A 19960-nucleotide genomic window follows, 5' to 3' on the forward strand; every position below is an offset into this window, starting at 1 on the left:
CAGCCTCCTAGTGTGACCTCGTTGCTATGCTCAGTCCCCATAATAACAATCATGAATACCATTATTAATATTATTATTATTATTGTTATAATTAATTAATCTTCAGAATCGCTTATCCTCGCGAGGATCACAGGCATGTCGGAGCCTATCTCAGCCTAAATTTGTAAAAAGTATTTTGTTGAGTTGTAGCATTTAAATGCACTCTTCCTCGTGTTTTACGCAGACTGTAATAAACCCGAATGGTTGCTTGTATGGAGACGCTAATAAGTGCTGTTGTTGTTTCTGGTCACCATCCACAGTTTGACCGCAGCAGCTAGATAACAAAATCATTAGGTTACAAGTACAAGTAATCAATTCCCCAATTTATTTCTAGTTCGTTTTGTGCAGCTTCCGTGCAGTATGTCTCTCCGAGGACGCCGTACTTGACCTAAACTACTTCCGGTACACATTTTCGGGTCGTAGCATTTCTTCCGTGCTACAGAGACGGAGCAACCTCACGTTGAAAACAAAGCTGATAACTTCATCCAGTTAGTCCACGGCTATCATGTTTAAACTGGAAGGGCTCGGACCGAAAATGGACCCGGAGGAAATGAGGAAGAAAATGCGTCAAGATGTCGTCTCGTCTTTACGAAACTTTCTTATATACGTCGCTCTCCTGAGAGCAAGTGAGTCCACAAAGATGACATTGGAATACCGTTAAACACTGATGAACTATATCCTCTTATTTAAAGGTCTTTTCATAATTGCCGTTCAAGAGAGTAAACGTCATATATGTTTTTTTGATTATTCAAATGCCAAAAGAGGAAATACAATTAAATGTTAAAAGGTGTTTTGTGGTGACCAGCTTGATCACGTCTGCCAATGAGTGGAGTGCGTTATATATGGTTTGAGTAGCGAGAATGTCACATTTGGAAAACACTAAATGGGGAAATACCAATGTTATTATTTCCTTTAACTATAACTCAATATTGTGTTGCTGACTAATCAGAAATATGCACTTATTCGCAGCTCCATTTGTATTGAAGCAGCTGGACAGTATATGAGAGGGGCGTCTTCCTTCCATCCCGAGGAGATCCCATGTCAGAGGCTGTGTGGACCACGATATGTAGCGGATGTCCAGCGTTTGTCCAACTGCACGACGTGGAGGATGTCCAGCGTCTGCCCGTCTTTACACCTTGAATCATATCCACTTTAATTGTGTTCATACTCCCTCGATTTTGTTTAACCATTTTTATTGTGCTCATTTTTCAACCAAACATGAATGGCCATTAAAGAAAAAGTATGTTGGATTAAATGGCATGTTTAAATTCTGGTTTCACGATACTGTTGTGTTTGCACTTTTGGTTGTCCCATGTAGCCACATGAGAGGGTTGAACTAGCACCTATGAATATGCAGTGGAGTAAAGAAAAAAAAAAAAGGGGGTTTTCAGAGACAATATAGATATTTGATATCCGAATCATTAGCAGCATTCATGTGCAGTGATTATTATTACACAAAAATGTCTTCAGCAAGTGACTGCATTCTAAAACTGGGACAATAAATGTATTCACTAAATGCCACATGGAGAAAAAAAAGACTTTTAACACCTTTATAAAACATGTTCAAAACAAATTCATACAGTGCAAGTCAACTTATGAGCAGTTGAAAACATTCAGAAGTGATGCAGCAAAACTGAAATCTAAAACGATTCAAATGAAAAAAATGAGATGTTATAATATCCATTGTCTTTGGAATGTGGGAGGAATCCGGAGCACCCGGATGAAACCCACCCGAGCATGGGAGGAACATGCAAACTCCACACAGGAAGGCCAGAGGTCAGACCCTGCACCAATGAACTGAAGCGACCTGCTAACCGTTAGCAGGTCGTTCGCAGCTAACCAGTGCACCAACGTGCCACCCCATGTTTTATGACATTAACCTTAAAAATGTGAAAAGAAAAAAAAATGATCTTGAAATTAAAAAGTAAAACAGTTTAAAAAAGGTGCCTATCAAAATAAAATTTCCCGGCCATTGAGGCTTAAATGCTGCATCACAAAACATTTCAAAAGGTACCCAGATGAGGTAGGTAGGGTTGTGTAAACGTGTGTGTGTGTGTGCACGGGCAAGCTTTTACAAGAGTGTATGATTACAATGGAGAAAAGTCAACATATCGACTTGCTCCGACCCAAGGCTTGCTCTTCGCTTTGTGTTCCCAGCAGTGGAGAACAAGCGCTCTGAGGACGTCGATGTCGCTGGGATACCCAAAAACGACTTGGCCAGCTTTGCCAAAGTCGGATATCGTGCTGCGTTTGTTCTCCACCACGGCAGTGGATTCTCCTTCTTGGAGAGAGGCTGCTCTCCAAAATACTGCAAGACCTCCTTCTGCACCGCTTGACTTAGCTGCTCCTCCTCATCCTCTTCCTCGCTGCTGCTGGAGTCCGATGATGATCCCAGAATACTTTTGAGCAAAGATCCATATTTTCTACCCAAACGGTCTTTTGTTTTGGCGGTTGCTTCATGTCTGCTTTTATTCGACTGTCTCGCTTGCTTTTTAACAGCGAGTGCCATGGACTGGATTGTACACTGGACTTTGAACACATCTTCAGCAGGCAAAAACTTCAGTTTTCTAAACCTTGGGTCCAAAGCAGCAGCCAGGAGGACAGTGTTAGGAGCTTCGGGTTGAAATAAAAACAGCTTTTGCCATCTCGCTGTGATCTGTTCGGCCACTTGAGCTTGGAAGGCCCTGACTGATGCGGTTTTAAATGCTGAGCTCAGCGTTGATTTCTTGAGGTTGTGCACCAGCTGCGGAAGAGCAGAGAGAGTAACATATTGCTCCCCGCTCAGAAACTCCGTCGCTCCTTCAAATGGGCCGAGGACCTGAGTCAGCTCCTCACTCAGGTTCCACTGCTCCGGATCTAGATCCCGGTGGTGCTGTTTGGTGACTGCAGGATCGGAAAGCGCCGCGGTCACCGGCCACCTTTGTCCGAGGAGCCTGGACAGCATGTGGTATGTGCTGTTCCACCGACTACTTACATCCTGAATCAACGTTTGTGGCGGCATTCCCATTTGTTGCTGCTTTTCTTTAAGTTTGGTACAAGCCAGTTCACTTCTCTGAAAATGTTCAACCAGACACCGAGCAGAATCCACACAATTGGCAATGGCTTCTTTGTTTTTCAGCGTGCTCTCAACAACTAAATTGAGAGTGTGCCCTGAGCACATCACAGAAGTCCAGCCATGTCTCTCGGTCAAAATTCCCGCCGCCCCCGCTACATTGGCCTCATTGTCATGGACCACTGCCCTCACCTTGCGCAATGGAATATTAAATTTGGCAGCGGTCTCCTCCAGCCAGTCCGCAATATCGGCAGCCGAGTGCCTCTCTTCGAGACGTGTCGTTGTTAGGTAGAGGGACTTCATCTCCCAATCTTCTCCCAAGAAGTGACAGGTCACCCCGAGAAAGGCCTCTGCGGTCACACTTGTCCAGACGTCTGTCGTCAGTGCAACAAACTCCGTGTCGTGGAGGACACTTCTCAATTTCTCTGCCATTTCTTGGTGCCTCTTCTCCATCAAACTTATGAAATATGTGATTGATGGTATGCTGTACTTAGGGTTCAAAGTCCAGATCATCTTTCTAAAGCCCTTGTCCTCCACCATGGACAGTGGGCGCATATCAGTGACCAGCATGTCCAAAATGCTCTCTGTTAGCAAGGCAGCTTCCTTACCAGAGCATGATGGAACTGGACGACCTACCAATGTGCTGAGAGAGATAAAACCAATTTAGTAATATACATAACAAATGTTGTGATGTAAACTAGCCCTGTACTCCAAAGTAAACATCTGCCCGGTAATATAGATTTAGATTCATCTGCAGCAATAACCATTACTACCAAACAACTTCGGACTTAGCATTTGGAAAACACAGGCATTTGCCAGGCTGCCCTGATTTGCAGGGCGCCCTAAACAATTAAACATTTCTGTTTTGGGTTAATCCTTATAATTCCAGCCTCTGAACAGTGAATCTCATTTCCGTAGCCCTTTATTATGAAGCCTTATCTTAGTGTTGACGCAAAATAAAACATTGGAAATCATTTGTCAGTGGTTGTGCGTAGGACTAATTAAAGTTTAATAATAAAACTACTTATTTTGTGCATTGAAATGGGCCCTGTTTTGCTGTTCATTAATACAATGTCTATATTGATGGTTCGATTACTAACGCGTGATAATTTACAATTCATGTAATATGTTTAATGTAAAAATAATATTGCCTTTGTATGCAACAAAAGGGGCACTCCTAAAATATATTGGCACATCTGCCGTTGAAGATGATGCACAGCCAGGTACCTTTAAAAATCATATCTTATAATTACGATAAGGTTGCAATGATACGTGCGTGTGGATGGGCTGTGTGAACACAGACACACGCAGTTATAGCAACATTTTACTGCGGCCGCGAGAGCTCGCATACGCGCTAATTTGCGATTGTCGGCTACAGTAAAAGAAATTACAAATGTTTTTTTACCTAGTGTCGTCGACCCCTGTTGAGCTGGACACAACGACCGGATGCTTTCGGTTCAGATGCGAAATCATGGTGGACGTGCTGCTGTGGAACGCCAATTCTGCTTGGCAGTGGTCGCATTGTACTATGTTGTATTCTTTAAGTCTGAAGTGATCCCAAACTTTGGACATTTTCTGTTTTTTACGGACGGTTTCGTGTGTATCAGCCATCGCGTCAACTTGATACCTAAGTTTGCGCTGCGATTACAGTCCGTGTAGAAAATTTCATTTTTGTGCAGTGGTTCCAGCAAACGTTTGTTGCGCTTTCACAAATTGACCACTTGATGGCAGTGTTGGAATAATATGGTGGATTCCACTCATGTTGGATTAACAGAGAACGCTCCCTTGGCCGACAAACAATGTCCGCGTCCAAATCCTAAGGCTACTCCGCGAAGGCCGCATCTCCGGCTACGTTTTTCTGTTGCATGACGTCAGTTCCAGTCTTTTGACGCCTTATCATGTAGCCTCCGTGGACCTCATATATCGTGGCAAATTTGGACGGTATTAGACTGCGATCTCGTGCACCGAAAGTGACGTCATCTAAACGGAACGCCAGTCTTCGGAGGACGCAGCTTTTGAATTTGGACACAGCTCGCGATTGCCCCTGCATGTTTTGGGACCTCATTTTGTGCAGCTCGAATAAACAATGCCAATCTACATGTCGAGAATCGCATCGATTGGGTTTTAAGGCCTGCAACTCCCCCACACAGAACATGCTTGAGCCTCGGATGCAGACAATCAACATCACGTCTGACGTGACTGGGAGGTCAGCTATATAGGACTCAAATATCAATTTTCAGCACGTTTCGGACATTTCTACCTGCTGTCATGCCAGTAACATCCTCACAGACGTAAGCATTAGTAGCCTCGTTTATCGCGAGGGATGTGACTGTACGTTCCGCTTGAATCGGTAAAAAGACGCATTATAGAGGCCATTAACAGTAGTTTTCCTAGTCTTAACACAACATGGTACCACACTGACATTGTCAAACTCTAAATTCAGATTTGCCTGTTTTTACTGTAAAAACACATTCAAAACTCTCCCCTCGAAAGGGAATGCTGTAATATGGACTTTCCAGGTCACTTCCAGCACATTTTTCAGCAGCTGAACGTCCAGCGGCTACATGCTCAAATGTGTGACTGTGTGGTGGAGGTAGGAGGCCACAAATTCCATGCACACCGGGCCATACTGGCAGCATGCAGCTCCCACTTCAAAGCTCTCATCAGCTCCGGTGACGGCGCAGACAATGCAAGCGGGAAAAGTGTTGCCAAAGTCAGAGGTCCCAGTTTGATGGCGCTCGACCCAGAGGTGGTGACCCCCGAGGCCTTCTCTACACTGCTGGACATGATCTACACATCCACTCTGTCGCTCAGAGCCTCCAACGTAATGGATGTGCTGCTGGCTGCCTCGCACCTCCACCTCAACTCCGTGGTCAAAGCCTGCAAGCTCCACCTGTCCAGAAAAAACTTCCCTGCCACAGCCCCAAAAGGGTGGCAGTCAGTCCAGCGCCGGGAGCATCCAGCCTCTGTGGAGCTACTTGACGAGGAGGGTGTAGAGGTGAGCCAGTCCGGGGAAGATTCCTTTGAGCATAAGAGAAAATCACATGTGGACAGGCTGAATGACAGAAAGAGGACCTGCAGAGCGCCAGGAGATGAAGAAAGTTGTCCAATCGTAACCCGAAGCACAGCCAACAGCGAGGAGCAAAGAAAGGAGCAGCTCTCTCCAGATCGCTTAAATACGGCGGTAAACATCTGGGAGGGCCAATTGGATGAGGTGGAGGAAAAATACGACATAACCATGAGTGACTCGGAAGAGATTCAGCTGCCGAGTCAGTCAGACAGCAGCATAGGCGGAGAGACTTCAGTCAAAGATGAAGGCGAGCTCAAAGTGGAGACAGTGAGGATAAAGAAAGAAAACATGACCGCCTCATCTCCTGACCTTTCTCCATCGTCACCCTCAGAAGTAAACAAGGCAAACGGAGCTATTGGCTGTTTCCAATTCCAGTTATGCTCAGATCTTCCCGAAAAAGAGTGTGGAGATGAGCGTGAGAGTGAGGGCACTGACAGCCTTTCTGAACTGGCCCTTTCCTGCTTCCTGAATCCTGGTCATGATGGCGAGATAGGAGACCTGGAAGAAGAAACGAGTCTCGCGAGTCTGACGACAGCTGCCACCAGTGATGCGGCTGCAGGTGGTGCGGGTCCACTGTGTCAAAACTCAAACGCTTCAGATTCAACTTTGGTTTTCCCGGTAACTTCTCTGCCTTTGCAACGTCTTCCCACTCAGGCTCCGGCTTTTAGCGACACACTCATCCTACAGCCTCCATGCAACTCCTTCACGACATTCCCCGGCCTGGAGACTCAGAGGTCCTCGAAGGGACACGGGAGATCAAGCGGAACGACTTTCCGTCGCATCGCCCCCAAAGCGATGCCAGTATGCGAAGCCTCCGGATCAGCCGGGCCCGATAAAGCGCCTCTGACCAGAGCTTCCGAGGAAGTGATGTCCAAGTGCAAGAAAGCAGCGTCTGAAGTCAACGTGCTTCTGGTGGAAGGTGACAAGAAGTATGCCTGCAAAATCTGCTGCAAGACGTTCATGAGCTTGGCGGACTGTAAGAAGCATATTCGTGTCCACACGGGAGAAAAGCCTTATCCTTGCCTCAAATGTGGCAAACGCTTCAGCCAGTCATCGCACTTGTACAAGCACTCCAAGAATTGCGCCTGCTTGAACTGGAAGGACAAAAGTTCTTTCCAGGACACTCTGCATGCTCTCTAGTGCGGTCATTATCCAACATTTTTAGAATTATTTGATCGATAAATTGGTTACAATTTTATTTGTGTTCAAATGTATTTAAACAAACATTTTCCCCAACTGTTTATGAACCTGTTATTTCTGCATATTTGGTATTTTGTGATTAAAAAAACAAGTTAAATAATATCACTCAAGAAAGATTGTCATTGTTTTCCAAAGTAAAAATAGACGTCTGCAGATTAAACGCAAAAGAATGAATGCAGCCTGATTTAAGAATTATGAGAATTGTTACTTTTGAAGGCCGTGAGTCAGAAGAGTTGGACAATCTTTAGTTAAGAAAAGACTAAACAATTTCAATACACAATAGTTTAGTAAAAAGCCAGATAGAGAATCAGTGACTCCTAGTTTTTTTTAAAGTGCCGTTAACAGGTTTGTACAGATGTCATACGTGAAGATAATTTCAGAATTTGTGCAATTCAATTTCAATTCAATCTGGTCTCCGATTGATGTCACGAAATGTATTCACTGCAGCACCCAAGTTGCAGTTGAAAGGCATGATGGCTGGTCAGTTAGAGGTTCTAGAAGGTGAGTTCACTGGGCATTTGTGTGTCTTGCAAACCCCCCAGCAGGTTTTGGGCTGCCAAGGAAGCCATGACCCCTCTTGTGGAGTAGGTGGCGCTGCCGATGTGTGGCAAAACCACTATGCAAAACCAGGCATGGTGCGAAAGAAGAATTGACCATAAGAGGAAGCAGACAGACACATCTAATTATAACCCTCTTTGCTTACCACAGTTTTTGAGTGTAAGAAGCGGGTGGTTTGTAGGGATTGGCTCGGGTGTTGTTACATCCAGGCCAGCCGCAGCAATTTCTCCATTAGTCAGAGCCTCGTACAGATCCTCTTGGTTCACGATAGCACCCCTTGAGAGACAAAGGAGTTCGTTCGGTTATACTGAAGGTACAGAAAGCAATGCACAAAGGCTGGTGTTTACTGTGCAGATCGTGTTTTAAGTGATATTGAAACATGTCTAAGTATCGGACAGGTACTTTAAACAATTCCTACAACAAAAGAATAACACATTGGAAAATCGCTCAAAATCTGACGTAAGACGCATTTTTTTTGTCATTTATCATGGAAACAGGTGAGAAAATATGAAGATGAGATCTTTTGTCTCATCAATTAGCCTTCAGCCTAATCCGCTCCAAATATAACGTGGAAATATTTCACTGTCGACGCCCAGGAACCGTCGATACTTTCTTTACGATCTACCTGCTTGCGTTGACGAAGACAGCAGTGTTTTTCATCTTGCTGAAGAAGGCCTTATCGCACAAGCCCTGGGTCTCTGGCGTTAGCGAGCACAAAACCACTATGAAGTCGCTCTCAGTCAAAAGTGCGTCCAGAGGAACTGCGACAAACGGCCAGAAGGGGGATCAAAGTTTATTCCCACACATTTTGTTGAGAAATATTTTTGTGTGTGCACAAACCAACAGTATTGAACCCCCATTTTGTTCTAAATCATCTTTCATGTTGATACCTCATTTGTTCTCTCACCAAACTCGCCATTGAACTCAGCGGCATCAGCTTTGGCTGTCCTCCCGGTGTAGAGCAGCCTTTTCACTCCAAACGGCATGATGCGCCGGGCAAACGCCATCCCTGAACGCAATTATTACAGAACGTTCAGGCAGCCCGTCCAAACTTGAACGATAGCCAGCATTCAGTCCTGCAATTTGGATGATAAGTAATGGAAGGAAGGGAGCCTCACCAATGCGTCCCAGTCCGATGACTCCCACCGTGCTGCCTGATAGGCCGTATCCACACATCCAGAGTGGCGTCCATGAGCTCCAACCGCCACTGTCAGACAATGTTAGAGAGGGCATGCAACATTCAGGAAATTACTTTTGCTTGATGATAACACAAAGCATTACAAGTTCTTGAGCAAACAAATCATTCTTGGGAATCTAATATGTGGTAAAAAACAGTTTCTGATTCCTCTCTCTATTTAAGGGAATTTCTTGCAGCGCTTTGTGCCAGCTAAAACATTTTAGCTTCTGCTGCTCAATAATAATTGTCAGTATAATCCTCAAAAATTCATCCAGGCAAACTCTTTCGAGTAACTTGCTAGGACAGACTTTTTCACTTCTTCCACTGCTTCAGGTAATCTGCGAGCTGTGGCCAGAAGAAGGGCAACAGTCAGTTCAGCTGTAGTGTCAGTCAGGACGTCGGGAGTGTAGCCGACACGTATGCCACTGTCAAAAACAAACAAAATACAAGATCAGCAATTTCCTCTTATATGCAAATGGCCTGTTTTATCTACAGAGTTTCTGACCGTTTCTTTATTTCATCAAGAGCCAAGTGGTCGAATCCCACGGAAAATGTGCTGATTACTTTCAGGTTGGGTCCTGTGATTTAGAACATGGCAGCGGTTTGGTATTTGAAACTTACAGGGTGTCTCAAAAGTCACTCTACGCTTCCTTTTTTCCATTTCCTTTCATGCATTGTGCCGACAGAAGGCTTTGCTGTTTGCGTAAGCATGTTAACTTGCTCAGCAATTGACACTGCAAAGCTTTACCTTTGACTTTTGGTACAGCCTGCATCTTTTGAGACACCAACATTATTTGCACACAATCAAATGATTACAACAAGTATTACATTGGAAATAATGTTGCAGGGCTTAAAACTGAAAGCATTCAGCAGTGCAAAACCCTTGGTCGAATGAAGTCAGTTTGGTGACTTAGGTAAAAAATAAGAGTACCTGCAGCATCTAGAACCTCAGCATCGATTTTATCTGACAGCAGACACAGGAGACCGTGAGCCCCTTGCACGCCTTTGAGAAGCTCTGCTCGTGGCACAGGACCCACGGAGTCCCACAAACTAACTTCACACCTGTTTCCATAAAAATATAAGATGACAGATCATTCCACTATGAACTGCAATATCACGTGCATTGTTTTGTGCATCGGAAGAAGGCTAGAAATGATTGCTAAACTACAGTAACCTATTTGAAAGCGAAAGGGTAGTTAGTGGGCATGCATTTACAGGTAATCCTGTCAACAACAACAAAAATCGAACAAGGCATAATCAAAATATGCATACACTCCTGACGTTGACAGAATCTTCATCCCATCTGGTGGGAGCTGCCGGGTTACGAAAACTTTCATAGGTTTCTTAACTGCTTTCATCCTACTTAACCAGAAATGTGAATCAAAACCCTTATAACAACGCACAATTTATAAGTATCTCGTATTCGGCTTAATTTCGGCTAGTTCATTTGTAACCTTTGACGACGGACTCTTCTGGACACGCTCCCCGGAAGTAACCACCTCCTTACGTAAAAAACTAAAAGCGATTATTTTGAGACGTTAATTTTGCCTCAAATATACACACGGTTGGGTTCATATATATTATTGTGTGTATTTAGTCTATTATAAATTTGTTAGCTGGTGATACATAAAATACTCTTAAGTTGGACTTTGCGTAGCCCGTGGCTTACGTACGTAAAGTGCGTATGGTTCCACTACTGGGTTTGGGAACACAGCCGCTGTCAGCGTCCTCCGCGTTTTAGGGTACAAGCAGCAGACGGAAACAGCTGCTGGGACTCCAGTTTGTAAACGTAAGAGATGATCATTTTCTTCTCTGGGTTTTCTTCCTTTTTTATTGTTGACAGAGCTGTGCATTTGTAGCATGCGCTACCGCTAACTGCAACAGGCTAACATAAACAAGATTTTCAGTGTTTGGAAATAGCTTTTCAGTCGTAAACCAACAGATCTGATCGTGACTTTTCAGTCTTATTTTGCGTTGTTTTTCTTTTTCGTTTTACTACTATGTACTGGTTATTATCTCGCATTAAAATTAATATTATAAACCATATCTATACCTCACTTTGAAATGCAAATGTGTTTAATTTTTTTTTCATGTCAATCTAATAACGGGAAGGTCTAAGTTCCTAAATGGGGCTTTTTTGTTTTCCACTTCATTTTTTATTGTTGCAATGATTAATCGACAACTAATCAATTATTAAATTTATTGACAGGTGTGTGGGTAGTAATCAATCGATTAGAAAATTGTCCATTCTAAAATTGTCTACATTTTTATGGAGAGTCATTTTCTCAACTATTTCAGCCTTTGTTCACTTTATCTTTGTATCGATCGCTGTTTGAGTTCTTGAGTATACTTCATTTGTCCGATTTTTCTTCTTCCTCTACTTCTTGGAGTTTGGCTCTTCTCCGTCCATTTCTGAACCACTTATCTGCAATATATGTTTCTTCCCAAACTGCAAAAAACAAACATTAACTTCTTATGCAAAAAAGCATGAAACTGTCAATTGCACTTGACTTATGCCATATCCACAATTTCCCCAATCCTACACCCAGTACAATATAATATGGTAATATTATGAATTATTTGTTCATTTAATGGATGTACCTATTCACATACATTTATCTCTCCAGAGGAACGATTGTACAGCTGTCTGCGCCTGCACGCTTTTGGCCCGAGGAACCTGGAAAACCTGTCCTAGCTTGCCAGCAGTACCTTGAGCAGAGCGACACTTGCACTGTCCAATGGCTCTGTTGACTCTGCACAGGCCCCCATCCATCAGCACTTCTCCGGTGAGTCATCTTCACGCTTTGTAGTAGTCGAGTCAAGCCAGTCATTTTGGATTATACCTTCACTTCACTTCACTTTGTTTTACCAGTGTAGAAATATGTTTTCAGAACTCCAACGTCAGTCTGCTCTAGGACAAAACGCCACCATATCAGTGCAATAACAATGTTTTGTTTTCATTGGATGAAATAGGTTTAGGGAGCAAACATTCCACAGATATTTTGTGACTTCATCAAAGCTGATTCATTACAGCAGAGATGGTGCAATCGGTTCACTTCCCGTCCGTCCAAACGCTCGCTCTGTCATCAGCTTTTACTGTCTCATCTTTTACTGTCTCATCTTTTACTGTCTCATCTTTTTGCATTCATCCAACTTTAAACACATCTTCATCTTAACATCAAGTAAGCTTGAGTCCACGTTTCATTTCTGCATGTTTTATCATAGATGCTAATCATGCTGCTATCTTAACTTGTGGTCTTTTTCTTTTCCTTCTTCTCTTCCAAATACCCATTGTTCTCCTGCCCAGTCCTCCACTTAAATTTCTTTCCCCCCCCTCTTCTTGACTCTGTCTGGACTTGTCAGTTGCATAACAGGTAATGTTGCTGTGTCACATTTCCTTTTTCCTGAAGCCCCTTTAATAGGTTTGGCTAAAAATGGCTCTCTTTTGTATTGTGTTTCTGTTTTCTCTGCCATTCGACTCCACTTCCAGGCTTTTTATCCATTCCGAACACCCTGTATCCCTCGCCTTACTTATTTATCACCATGTCTGTCTCGTCACTCCAGACTTCCACTGCGTCTTATCAGCGTCGTACCACATATCACCCTCAAAATGACAGAACACTTTTTTCCCCCCCAGCTATTTATACTCCAAATTTGGACACAGTCTTCAAGTCTGCTCAAATGCCTCTTTAATAGCCTTGGCAAAGACCACTTAGCAAGACACCCCCACCCCTCCAGTTTAGAGCAGACATTAAAATGTATTTAGCCTTGCGACACTGATGTCAAAATATCTCACTGGCTTTAAATTTCTGAGCCTAAGTTCTTGTGATTTACTTGATCTTCCAAGGATGAAACCACCCAGAGAAGAGGGCGATTTCAGAAAAGGTATGCTGACGCCACTACATTGTGACCATGCCAGAAACCTCAGCCTTTGTGAGCCGTTGCAATATAATAATGTGTCGGATTGGTCACCAGGGAGAGCTTTGCCCTCGTGAAGGGAGCAGTGCTCCTGCTGGATGAGGCCCAGAGAGAGGAGCTTCAAGAGGAGACGCCACCTCCCCAGAAAGACGACTGTCCCTCAGACAAGCGTCACAGACACATTCACGCCATGGTTGAGCTGCTTCGTCCTGAAGATAGTATCAAGCTGGTGAGGGCTCGTATTTACACACATATTTATTGACAAAAAATGTGTCGAACAACGAATCCATTGTCAAGGGGTAGCCTGAAATCGCTTCTGTACATGATCAGTTAGTCACATGAGCTTTAAGCATGTTATGGATGCTACATACATTTTGTTGCAGTTTTCAAAATTCCCCCTGAACAGTTTTTAATCAATTTGCTCTTCTTACAGTTGGATTAATTTGCTTTAAAAACAAGTGGCCATCTTTCCGGATGCCAAAATACTGCTTGAAATAATTAGAGCTAGACAGAGCTGTTGGTACATAGTAATCAGACAAACACAGAGCACCAATTTCAGTTTGCAGGCCAGAAAGTTGTTTAACGGCTTAGTTACAAGATATCAACATTTTAATTAACATACAATTACAAGCAGAAGTTAATTTCAAAATGCTACAAATATAATAGATTCCAATACAAGAGCCATATTTAAAATCATGTCCTTACAATCAATTGTTATTGACACTGACATTGTAGTGTCTGTGTTTAATTATATAATGGTAACTGTGGTGTTAAGTTGTGCTGCCTCTTGGTGAGAGTTGTCGTCAATATTTTTTCTTCACACAATTTGGCGTCAGCGAGACACCGGATAGACCGGTTATCTGGTCGTATCCATCAAAACAGAGCATTGTTATCTTTGGTGCAATGTTGGATGCCTTTGTCACATTGGATCAGATTAAATCAGAAAACGGAGGTCATGGTTGTTGATAATATGAAATATAAATAAGAAGAGGCTGAAAGGTGGGCTGTCCTCAGTAGAGCTTCATTGCATGGCCCTACGCCAATGCAATCTTAAATTGCTTGGTTGTTCTTTACTGTGTAGCCATAGAGTGCTACAGGATTTGTTGTCTGCAGAGTTCCCCACTTCCTGCCTTAGTCTAATTTCTGCTCGGCGCAGGCCGTGCAACTGGAGTCCGCCAGCACGGTCCGAGTCCGGTATCTTATCGTCGTCTCCACCCTCGCAAACAAAGATGAGACCATCCTGCTCGGCATGGATTTCCCCAAAGAGGACAGGTGTGTGCAACCAACAGAAAGACCAACTTGGGCGTCATCAGCAAATCTTATTTATCTGCTTGTTTTCAGTGATGAGTGCACTATTGGCTTGGTTATGCCCGTCTGGAGCGACACACAAGTGTATCTGGATGGAGACGGGTAAGGGTGAACGTCTTGCTGTATTTTAGGATTTGAGATGGGGATTTTGAAATTGGGATTATTTTTATGATGGCGTGTCACTTGTTCACATTCTTAAATAAATTGGCAACATTAACAAAAGATATCAAACTTTATAATACTGTCAACAAAAACTCATACCAATGAAAATTAAACTCCCTTAGGGAAGTAACAAGTGAACGAATAAGCGATTCGATACAAATGGCAGAAATATGCAACTGAGTTGCTGGCCAGTGAACATATGAGCAAGGAATGTTGCTATTTATGGAGCTGAATCATTCCCCATGAATTGTAACCGCTCCTATCGCTTTCTCGTGCTCTTACATAAGCCTGGTATCATGTGAAACCATTCGGCGCTAACTCTGATAATGAGGATGTGCTTGAAAACATTTTGCGTGACACCATTGCTGTGTTCTTGCCAGTCCTCTGTCACACGCTGTGTCACTCTGGACATTTGATCCCATTTGCCTCTGCTGGTACAACGTGATGAAAGGAGGCTCTTTTCTCATCACGTCAACTTGCGCCTCCAACTGTGTCAATTCGCTTTTCACACGTTTCTCTCTGGACACGCTGTTCACTCCTTTCATTTGATGACAGTCGCCGCTAATTGACGCTGAATAACTTCATTGTCCCCTTGGGCCAGCGTATTTATTGTAATTTGTCAGTACGTATTGCTTTCCTCGCTTCCCCCGTTGTCGCTTTTGTATCTTTCTTTGACTCGATCGGCTTTGCATCTCCTACTTCGCAGTGGTTTCAGCGTCACATCAGCAGAAGAAACAAGAATTTTCAAGCCGGTTTCCATGCAAACCATGTGGTGAGTTGTCGTGTCAACACACAAAGTCATGTTTCTCATACACCACAAGTCAATTTCCTACTGTTTATGCTGTTGGATCACAGGCACGCTGCGGGCCTATTCCTTAAGACAAGACAACCTGGACTGGTTCCCAGTCGCTTACAGAGAACATACAAAACTTCCCTTGTCACTCACGGTCATACCTTTGGTCAATTTAGAGACTTTAGAGTGTTTTTTCAAAGTATGATGCAAATCTGAAGCTATCCAATGCCATGTTGTTGTTTTTTTTTTTCTTTTGCTTATGCTGCTGTGATACCTAAACTGTACCATATGAGAGCCATAAAAGTTGACTCCTATTTTTCTCTTTCAAGGTCAGTACTGCAGTCTTTACACGGCTGTTGCGAACGGGCCGTCAAAGGCGCCGTGATCCCGGGCTGCGGCCTGGAGTGGGCCCAGCATTACCATGGGCACATCGAGTCGGACCGCCTCTGTCTCAACGAGTGGGAGGCCATGAATGACTTGGAGTCTGTCAGGAAGGACAGCGACGGTCAGGGGTAAAGATGGCCGAATTAGAAGATGAAGAAATTCTGTCTTCCAATCTGTTTAGAATTGAGAAACACCCAAAATACACATCTGGATTTTCTGGAATGTCTCAAGGGACTCTCTGTATTCCATGTGCAGCAGTGTAGACAGAACCTCGAAAGAGAGGCTGATCAAGGAGCACTTGAGGGACATCATGAGGACAGAAGACCTGGATAACCTCACGTCTAAAATGGTACTAGTTGATCGAGAGAGAAAAGCGAAAAATAATGACAGTGGTTTTTAACCCATCCATCCATCCATCCATCCATCCATCCATCCATCCCTCCCTCCCTCCCAAAACCAACCCTCTTCCCCCATTGTAGGTCCACACGGCCCTGAAGACTCGAATCGGCTTTGACATGAGGCCGTTCAAGGAGTACATTGACAATGAGATCCTGGTCACAATGGCTCAAATGGACAAACCATCCAAGATTTTTGACTACCTTTACCTGGTGAGTGATTTTATTTTGAAACAATTCCAAGAAGTCTTGGTTTTCTTTTGCTGGGTCAAAGTCATCTAGCTGGTCTTCCTTCCGCTCTTTTTTTCCCTTTGCTTTCAGGGCTCCGAGTGGAACGCGGCCAACCTTGAGGAGCTGCAGAAAAACAAGTCTGGTGTTTTTCCTTGAAACTCCATATTCTGACGTCTCCTGCATTTGCGTTTTCACCACCAAATTCGCATTGTCTCTACAGCGTGGGCTACATTCTGAATGTGACGAGGGAGATTGACAACTTCTTCCCAGAATCCTTCACCTACATGAACATCAGAGTGTACGACGTGGAGGCCACTGACCTGCTACCCCACTGGACCGACACGTACAGCTTCATCAACACTGCAAGGTAATCCATACTGCAGTCCTGGAAAAGACCAAATCTGTTCTGTTAAACGACAAAGCAGGAAATGTGTGTTCGCCCGCAAATCCCTTTCGGACAACAAAGAAAAAAGAATCTCTTCCACAGGAAAAGATCTACAAATCCCGTGTAGACGTTAGAAATATTTGGTGTTCTAGTCTTTTGAACTTTTTATCCTGTAATTGTGCTGTGTCAGCATCACTTAAATAAACAGAAGCTGCCTTGCCCTTTTTAATTGGGCAACTTTTTTGTTGACTTGTGCGGTGCAGGAAAAGCGGGCAGGCGGTATTGGTGCACTGCAAAATGGGCGTGTCTCGTTCGTCATCCACCGTGATCGCCTACGCCATGAAGCAGCAGCGCTGGTCGCTGGATGTGGCGTTGGCCTACGTGAGGGATTGCCGCTCCATAATCAAACCCAACGACGGCTTCATGAAGCAGCTGCAGACCTACAATGGCATCCTCAACGCCAGGTCAGAAACAAAGCTGCATTACAAAGTCATCCATTGAAGTGCAGAGTGTCTGCAAAGTCTCTTTACAATTAAAAAAAAAAAAAATATATATATATATAGTATATATATATATTTAAAAAGCAATTGATGAGATAAACAGTCCAATTGGTCAGTGTTTGAGTGCTTTTTGCATAACTTGCTTCTCTAACAAGGAGCTGAATTTGCAAAATTGACCAGTTTTTTTGTTACGGTTAATAAACAGAAAAACTAGAAATGTCACAGAAAGGCATTTACTTTCTCATTTTGTCTTTTTCTTTTAAAATAACTTTGATAAATTGGAAAGAGCCTCTGTGGACACCTTGCCCACCTTTGTGAAATAATGGCTTGAAAAAGTTCTGAAATCATTTTGATCTTCATTCCAGCCAGCAGCGTCACAGTTTACTCTGGAGGCGAAAGTCCAAAGACCAAAGGCAGAAATCTGAGCGCAAAGACAACATAGGAGAGAAGCCAGGCGATGAGGATGAGGAAGCTGGGGATGAGGAGGAAGATGATGATGAGGAGGATGATGATGAGGAAGAGGCAGAGGATGAAGGACTTGACGAGGGTGACGACATCACAGAGAGCAGTGATGAAAAAGAGGAGTCTGTGGAAGAGGTATGCCCGATTTGCATTTTACTTCCTTTCAATAGGGAAATTTGATTTGATATACGCTTCATGTCCTACTGTATGAGAAATATAGTCAGTCCATTTTGTATCGTGAAGTTACGTTGCATATAGTACATGTCCCTTATCCAGAATCTTTGCAGGTGTTTCTGCAGCCTAGTCCCAACCAGGAAGCTGGGCAGATAGCGCCACCTGTCGTCATCACTGTAAACTAACACACACGCTGAACACATAGTGCAGCAGCTCCCGCCTCACATTCTTATTTATTCATTTTTTGTGTCTCCTCTGAAGGCGCCAAGTGTCAGTCGCAGTGGCAGAATGAACCTCTTCTCCCTCATGCAGTCCATCAGTGAACTAGACGATGCAGACAAAGGATGCAATCAGGTGAGCTGCTTTGTCGATCTGGTTTGCGTAAGGTTCAAGGAACCTCACCCTGCTGTGCAAATGGGCCACAGGACATTTAGTATTAGTTTTTTGCATAGGTAATGTACACAGCAGGGAACCCAAAACAAGAGTATGATACTGTGTATTTATAGACAAGTGCACAGATAGAGAGGACTGTAAATTAACTTCATAGAGCAAGACTTCCATCAAGGTTGGGCAATCCTAATTTGGAATTTGAGGGTACAACTGCATTTCTACCTACCTTCTACATAGAGCTGAATTTTGTCAATAGGACACATGCATTATTCATTGTTAATTAGGCCAACTGTTAGCACTTTTTTTCAAAAAAGTATTTTGCACCATTATGACATATTTGTATCTTAAAATGGAGACAAAAATCTGTAATATTCTATAATATAGATCGCAGCGTATCTCAAAGCTCCTCATCTGTCATAGAAAATGCACATAAATGTCAATTGGCTCCCTCATCTAATCTCCGTCTTTTCTTTTCAAAGCTGCTTGCCAGTCCACGACGATCGCCTCGACAACGAAGGCGGAGCCATGGCCGAAAGGGTTTGATTCACCAGAGCGCCTGCGTGGATCTGTCACCCGAACCACGCAGTCTCCCGGACGTCGCGAACGACAAACCTTGAAGCTGTCAGAGGAAAAAGAGCTTCTTTTTTTTAAAGAAACCGAAGGAACCGGATTCTTTTAGTTGATTACTCAATGCAAGTCTTGTTGGTTCACTGCTCGCTGTACTTTTGCAGTATTTGAACGACATCAACTGGCTTCGACTTCTGTTTAGTTCATCCAGTGTTTTGACAACATTTCAACACTCCAGAATATCAACTATGCAATTTTTTTTAACATTCAGCCAATTGAAAGTTATATCCACTCAAGGGTCACAAGACTCACTGAAGTTTTTATGAGTTTCTAAGCTGTACGGATGGACCAAGTCAAAGCCAGTTTTATGGTGCACACCACTTTGTCATTAAGTCTGTATTCCAATGTGCCAATGAATATGTCAAATTGAAAATCTTTATCACTGTCAGATTTATGTTTTGCATATTTTGTTATTCCAGCTGTATGAGTGCCTTCTAGCCGAGAATGATAAAATTGTGTTTCGTTGCCACCGTATGCATTTAAAGTTGTTTGATGCTTGGATTGTAACATCATGGGTATTTTGCATGTTGCATGAATAAGTAACTGCTGATGTTTTGTACCAGCCTGTGATAAATTATCATTCAGGTATTCAGTCTTGAGTATTTATATTTTGCTTCATTACTCTATATGCTGTTTGCAGGATCTCGAGGGGCTGATCTGATTGTTTTTCCCGTGCTAATAGCTCATTGTTTTAACACGCTTGCACCTTATTATCCAACACATCAAATATCCTGAGCCAACTTCAAGCTAAAGTATAATAAATACTGTTTTGTATACACTGTACACTTTGGATGACGTGTTTAACGCCAGTGTGTGCAACTTGTGTTTTCAAGCACATGAAAATAAAAATCTGCATTTTTTTTCTATTTATTGATTGATCTCAAGTGGCAAACTCTAGCAACATGGGCCAACATGCTATCCCTGACGTCTGTTCAAAATCCGTAATTCATTGTAACAAATACATTTGTTTTCCAATTAAGTTGTACAGGTCATGTGGTAAAACTTTAAATCTTTTTCTTGGTCTAATGTTTTGTATCAAAACCCGAGCATTTCAACAGGGGTGTTCTATCCACCGCATGTGGTTTTTGTCATCCGTGCTGGCAGTTTCTCTATACGGGCCCTGCAGTTCACTGAA

The 19960-nt window shown here is 43.2% G+C and overlaps 5 protein-coding genes and 1 long non-coding RNA gene across 9 annotated transcripts; 3 read left to right on the forward strand and 3 right to left on the reverse strand.

Annotated features, from left to right (window-relative positions):
* The first annotated feature begins 441 nt into the window (after nucleotides 1-441).
* tomm5 (translocase of outer mitochondrial membrane 5 homolog (yeast)) lies at nucleotides 442-1312 on the forward strand. Its single transcript, XM_037262258.1, has 2 exons — nucleotides 442-665; nucleotides 1009-1312. The coding sequence occupies exons 1-2, from the start codon at nucleotides 545-547 to the stop codon at nucleotides 1041-1043; spliced, it is 156 nt and encodes a 51-aa protein (XP_037118153.1). The 5' UTR covers nucleotides 442-544; the 3' UTR covers nucleotides 1044-1312.
* LOC119129172 (E3 SUMO-protein ligase ZBED1-like) lies at nucleotides 1216-4754 on the reverse strand. Its single transcript, XM_037262257.1, has 2 exons — nucleotides 4497-4754; nucleotides 1216-3734 (listed from the first exon to the last, which is right to left on the reverse strand). Exons 1-2 carry the CDS (start codon nucleotides 4700-4702, stop codon nucleotides 2111-2113), a joined length of 1830 nt encoding a protein of 609 aa, XP_037118152.1. The 5' UTR covers nucleotides 4703-4754; the 3' UTR covers nucleotides 1216-2110.
* A 721-nt stretch (nucleotides 4755-5475) lies between these two features.
* Nucleotides 5476-7463, forward strand: LOC119128771 (zinc finger and BTB domain-containing protein 5-like). The gene has a single exon (XM_037261524.1). The coding sequence runs from the start codon at nucleotides 5598-5600 to the stop codon at nucleotides 7299-7301; it is 1704 nt and encodes a 567-aa protein (XP_037117419.1). The 5' UTR covers nucleotides 5476-5597; the 3' UTR covers nucleotides 7302-7463.
* A 205-nt stretch (nucleotides 7464-7668) lies between these two features.
* On the reverse strand, nucleotides 7669-10607 carry grhpra (glyoxylate reductase/hydroxypyruvate reductase a). Of its 2 annotated transcripts, none has more exons than XM_037261526.1 (9): nucleotides 10369-10607; nucleotides 10028-10158; nucleotides 9602-9674; nucleotides 9405-9521; nucleotides 9038-9126; nucleotides 8827-8928; nucleotides 8545-8680; nucleotides 8065-8195; nucleotides 7669-7977 (listed from the first exon to the last, which is right to left on the reverse strand). In XM_037261526.1, exons 1-9 carry the CDS (start codon nucleotides 10452-10454, stop codon nucleotides 7856-7858), a joined length of 987 nt encoding a protein of 328 aa, XP_037117421.1. In that variant the 5' UTR covers nucleotides 10455-10607; the 3' UTR covers nucleotides 7669-7855. The 2 variants fall into 2 exon arrangements, with proteins under 2 accessions (XP_037117421.1, XP_037117420.1); XM_037261525.1 differs by lacking the exon at nucleotides 10369-10607 and adding an exon at nucleotides 10275-10335.
* A 10-nt stretch (nucleotides 10608-10617) lies between these two features.
* Nucleotides 10618-19691, forward strand: si:ch211-203d1.3 (protein phosphatase Slingshot homolog 3). 3 transcript variants are annotated; one of them, XM_037261522.1, is made up of 17 exons: nucleotides 10618-10885; nucleotides 11724-11882; nucleotides 12944-12981; nucleotides 13072-13243; nucleotides 14171-14286; nucleotides 14356-14424; nucleotides 15191-15256; nucleotides 15607-15789; nucleotides 15917-16010; nucleotides 16141-16269; nucleotides 16378-16424; nucleotides 16508-16654; nucleotides 16936-17136; nucleotides 17538-17769; nucleotides 17922-17984; nucleotides 18070-18162; nucleotides 18678-19691. In XM_037261522.1, the coding sequence occupies exons 2-17, from the start codon at nucleotides 11835-11837 to the stop codon at nucleotides 18813-18815; spliced, it is 1836 nt and encodes a 611-aa protein (XP_037117417.1). In that variant the 5' UTR covers nucleotides 10618-10885; nucleotides 11724-11834; the 3' UTR covers nucleotides 18816-19691. The 3 variants fall into 3 exon arrangements, with proteins under 3 accessions (XP_037117417.1, XP_037117416.1, XP_037117418.1); XM_037261521.1 differs by having other exon boundaries at nucleotides 10735-10885; nucleotides 11731-11882; XM_037261523.1 differs by lacking the exons at nucleotides 10618-10885; nucleotides 11724-11882 and adding an exon at nucleotides 12012-12470 and having other exon boundaries at nucleotides 18678-19685.
* On the reverse strand, nucleotides 15076-15613 carry LOC119128774. Its single transcript, XR_005099076.1, has 2 exons — nucleotides 15406-15613; nucleotides 15076-15374 (listed from the first exon to the last, which is right to left on the reverse strand). It is a non-coding gene; the product is annotated as an uncharacterized LOC119128774 (long non-coding RNA).
* Nucleotides 19692-19960: the final 269 nt, after the last annotated feature.

Source organism: Syngnathus acus, chromosome 10 (genome assembly GCF_901709675.1).
Source record: "Syngnathus acus chromosome 10, fSynAcu1.2, whole genome shotgun sequence".
Lineage (NCBI taxonomy): Eukaryota > Metazoa > Chordata > Actinopteri > Syngnathiformes > Syngnathidae > Syngnathus > Syngnathus acus.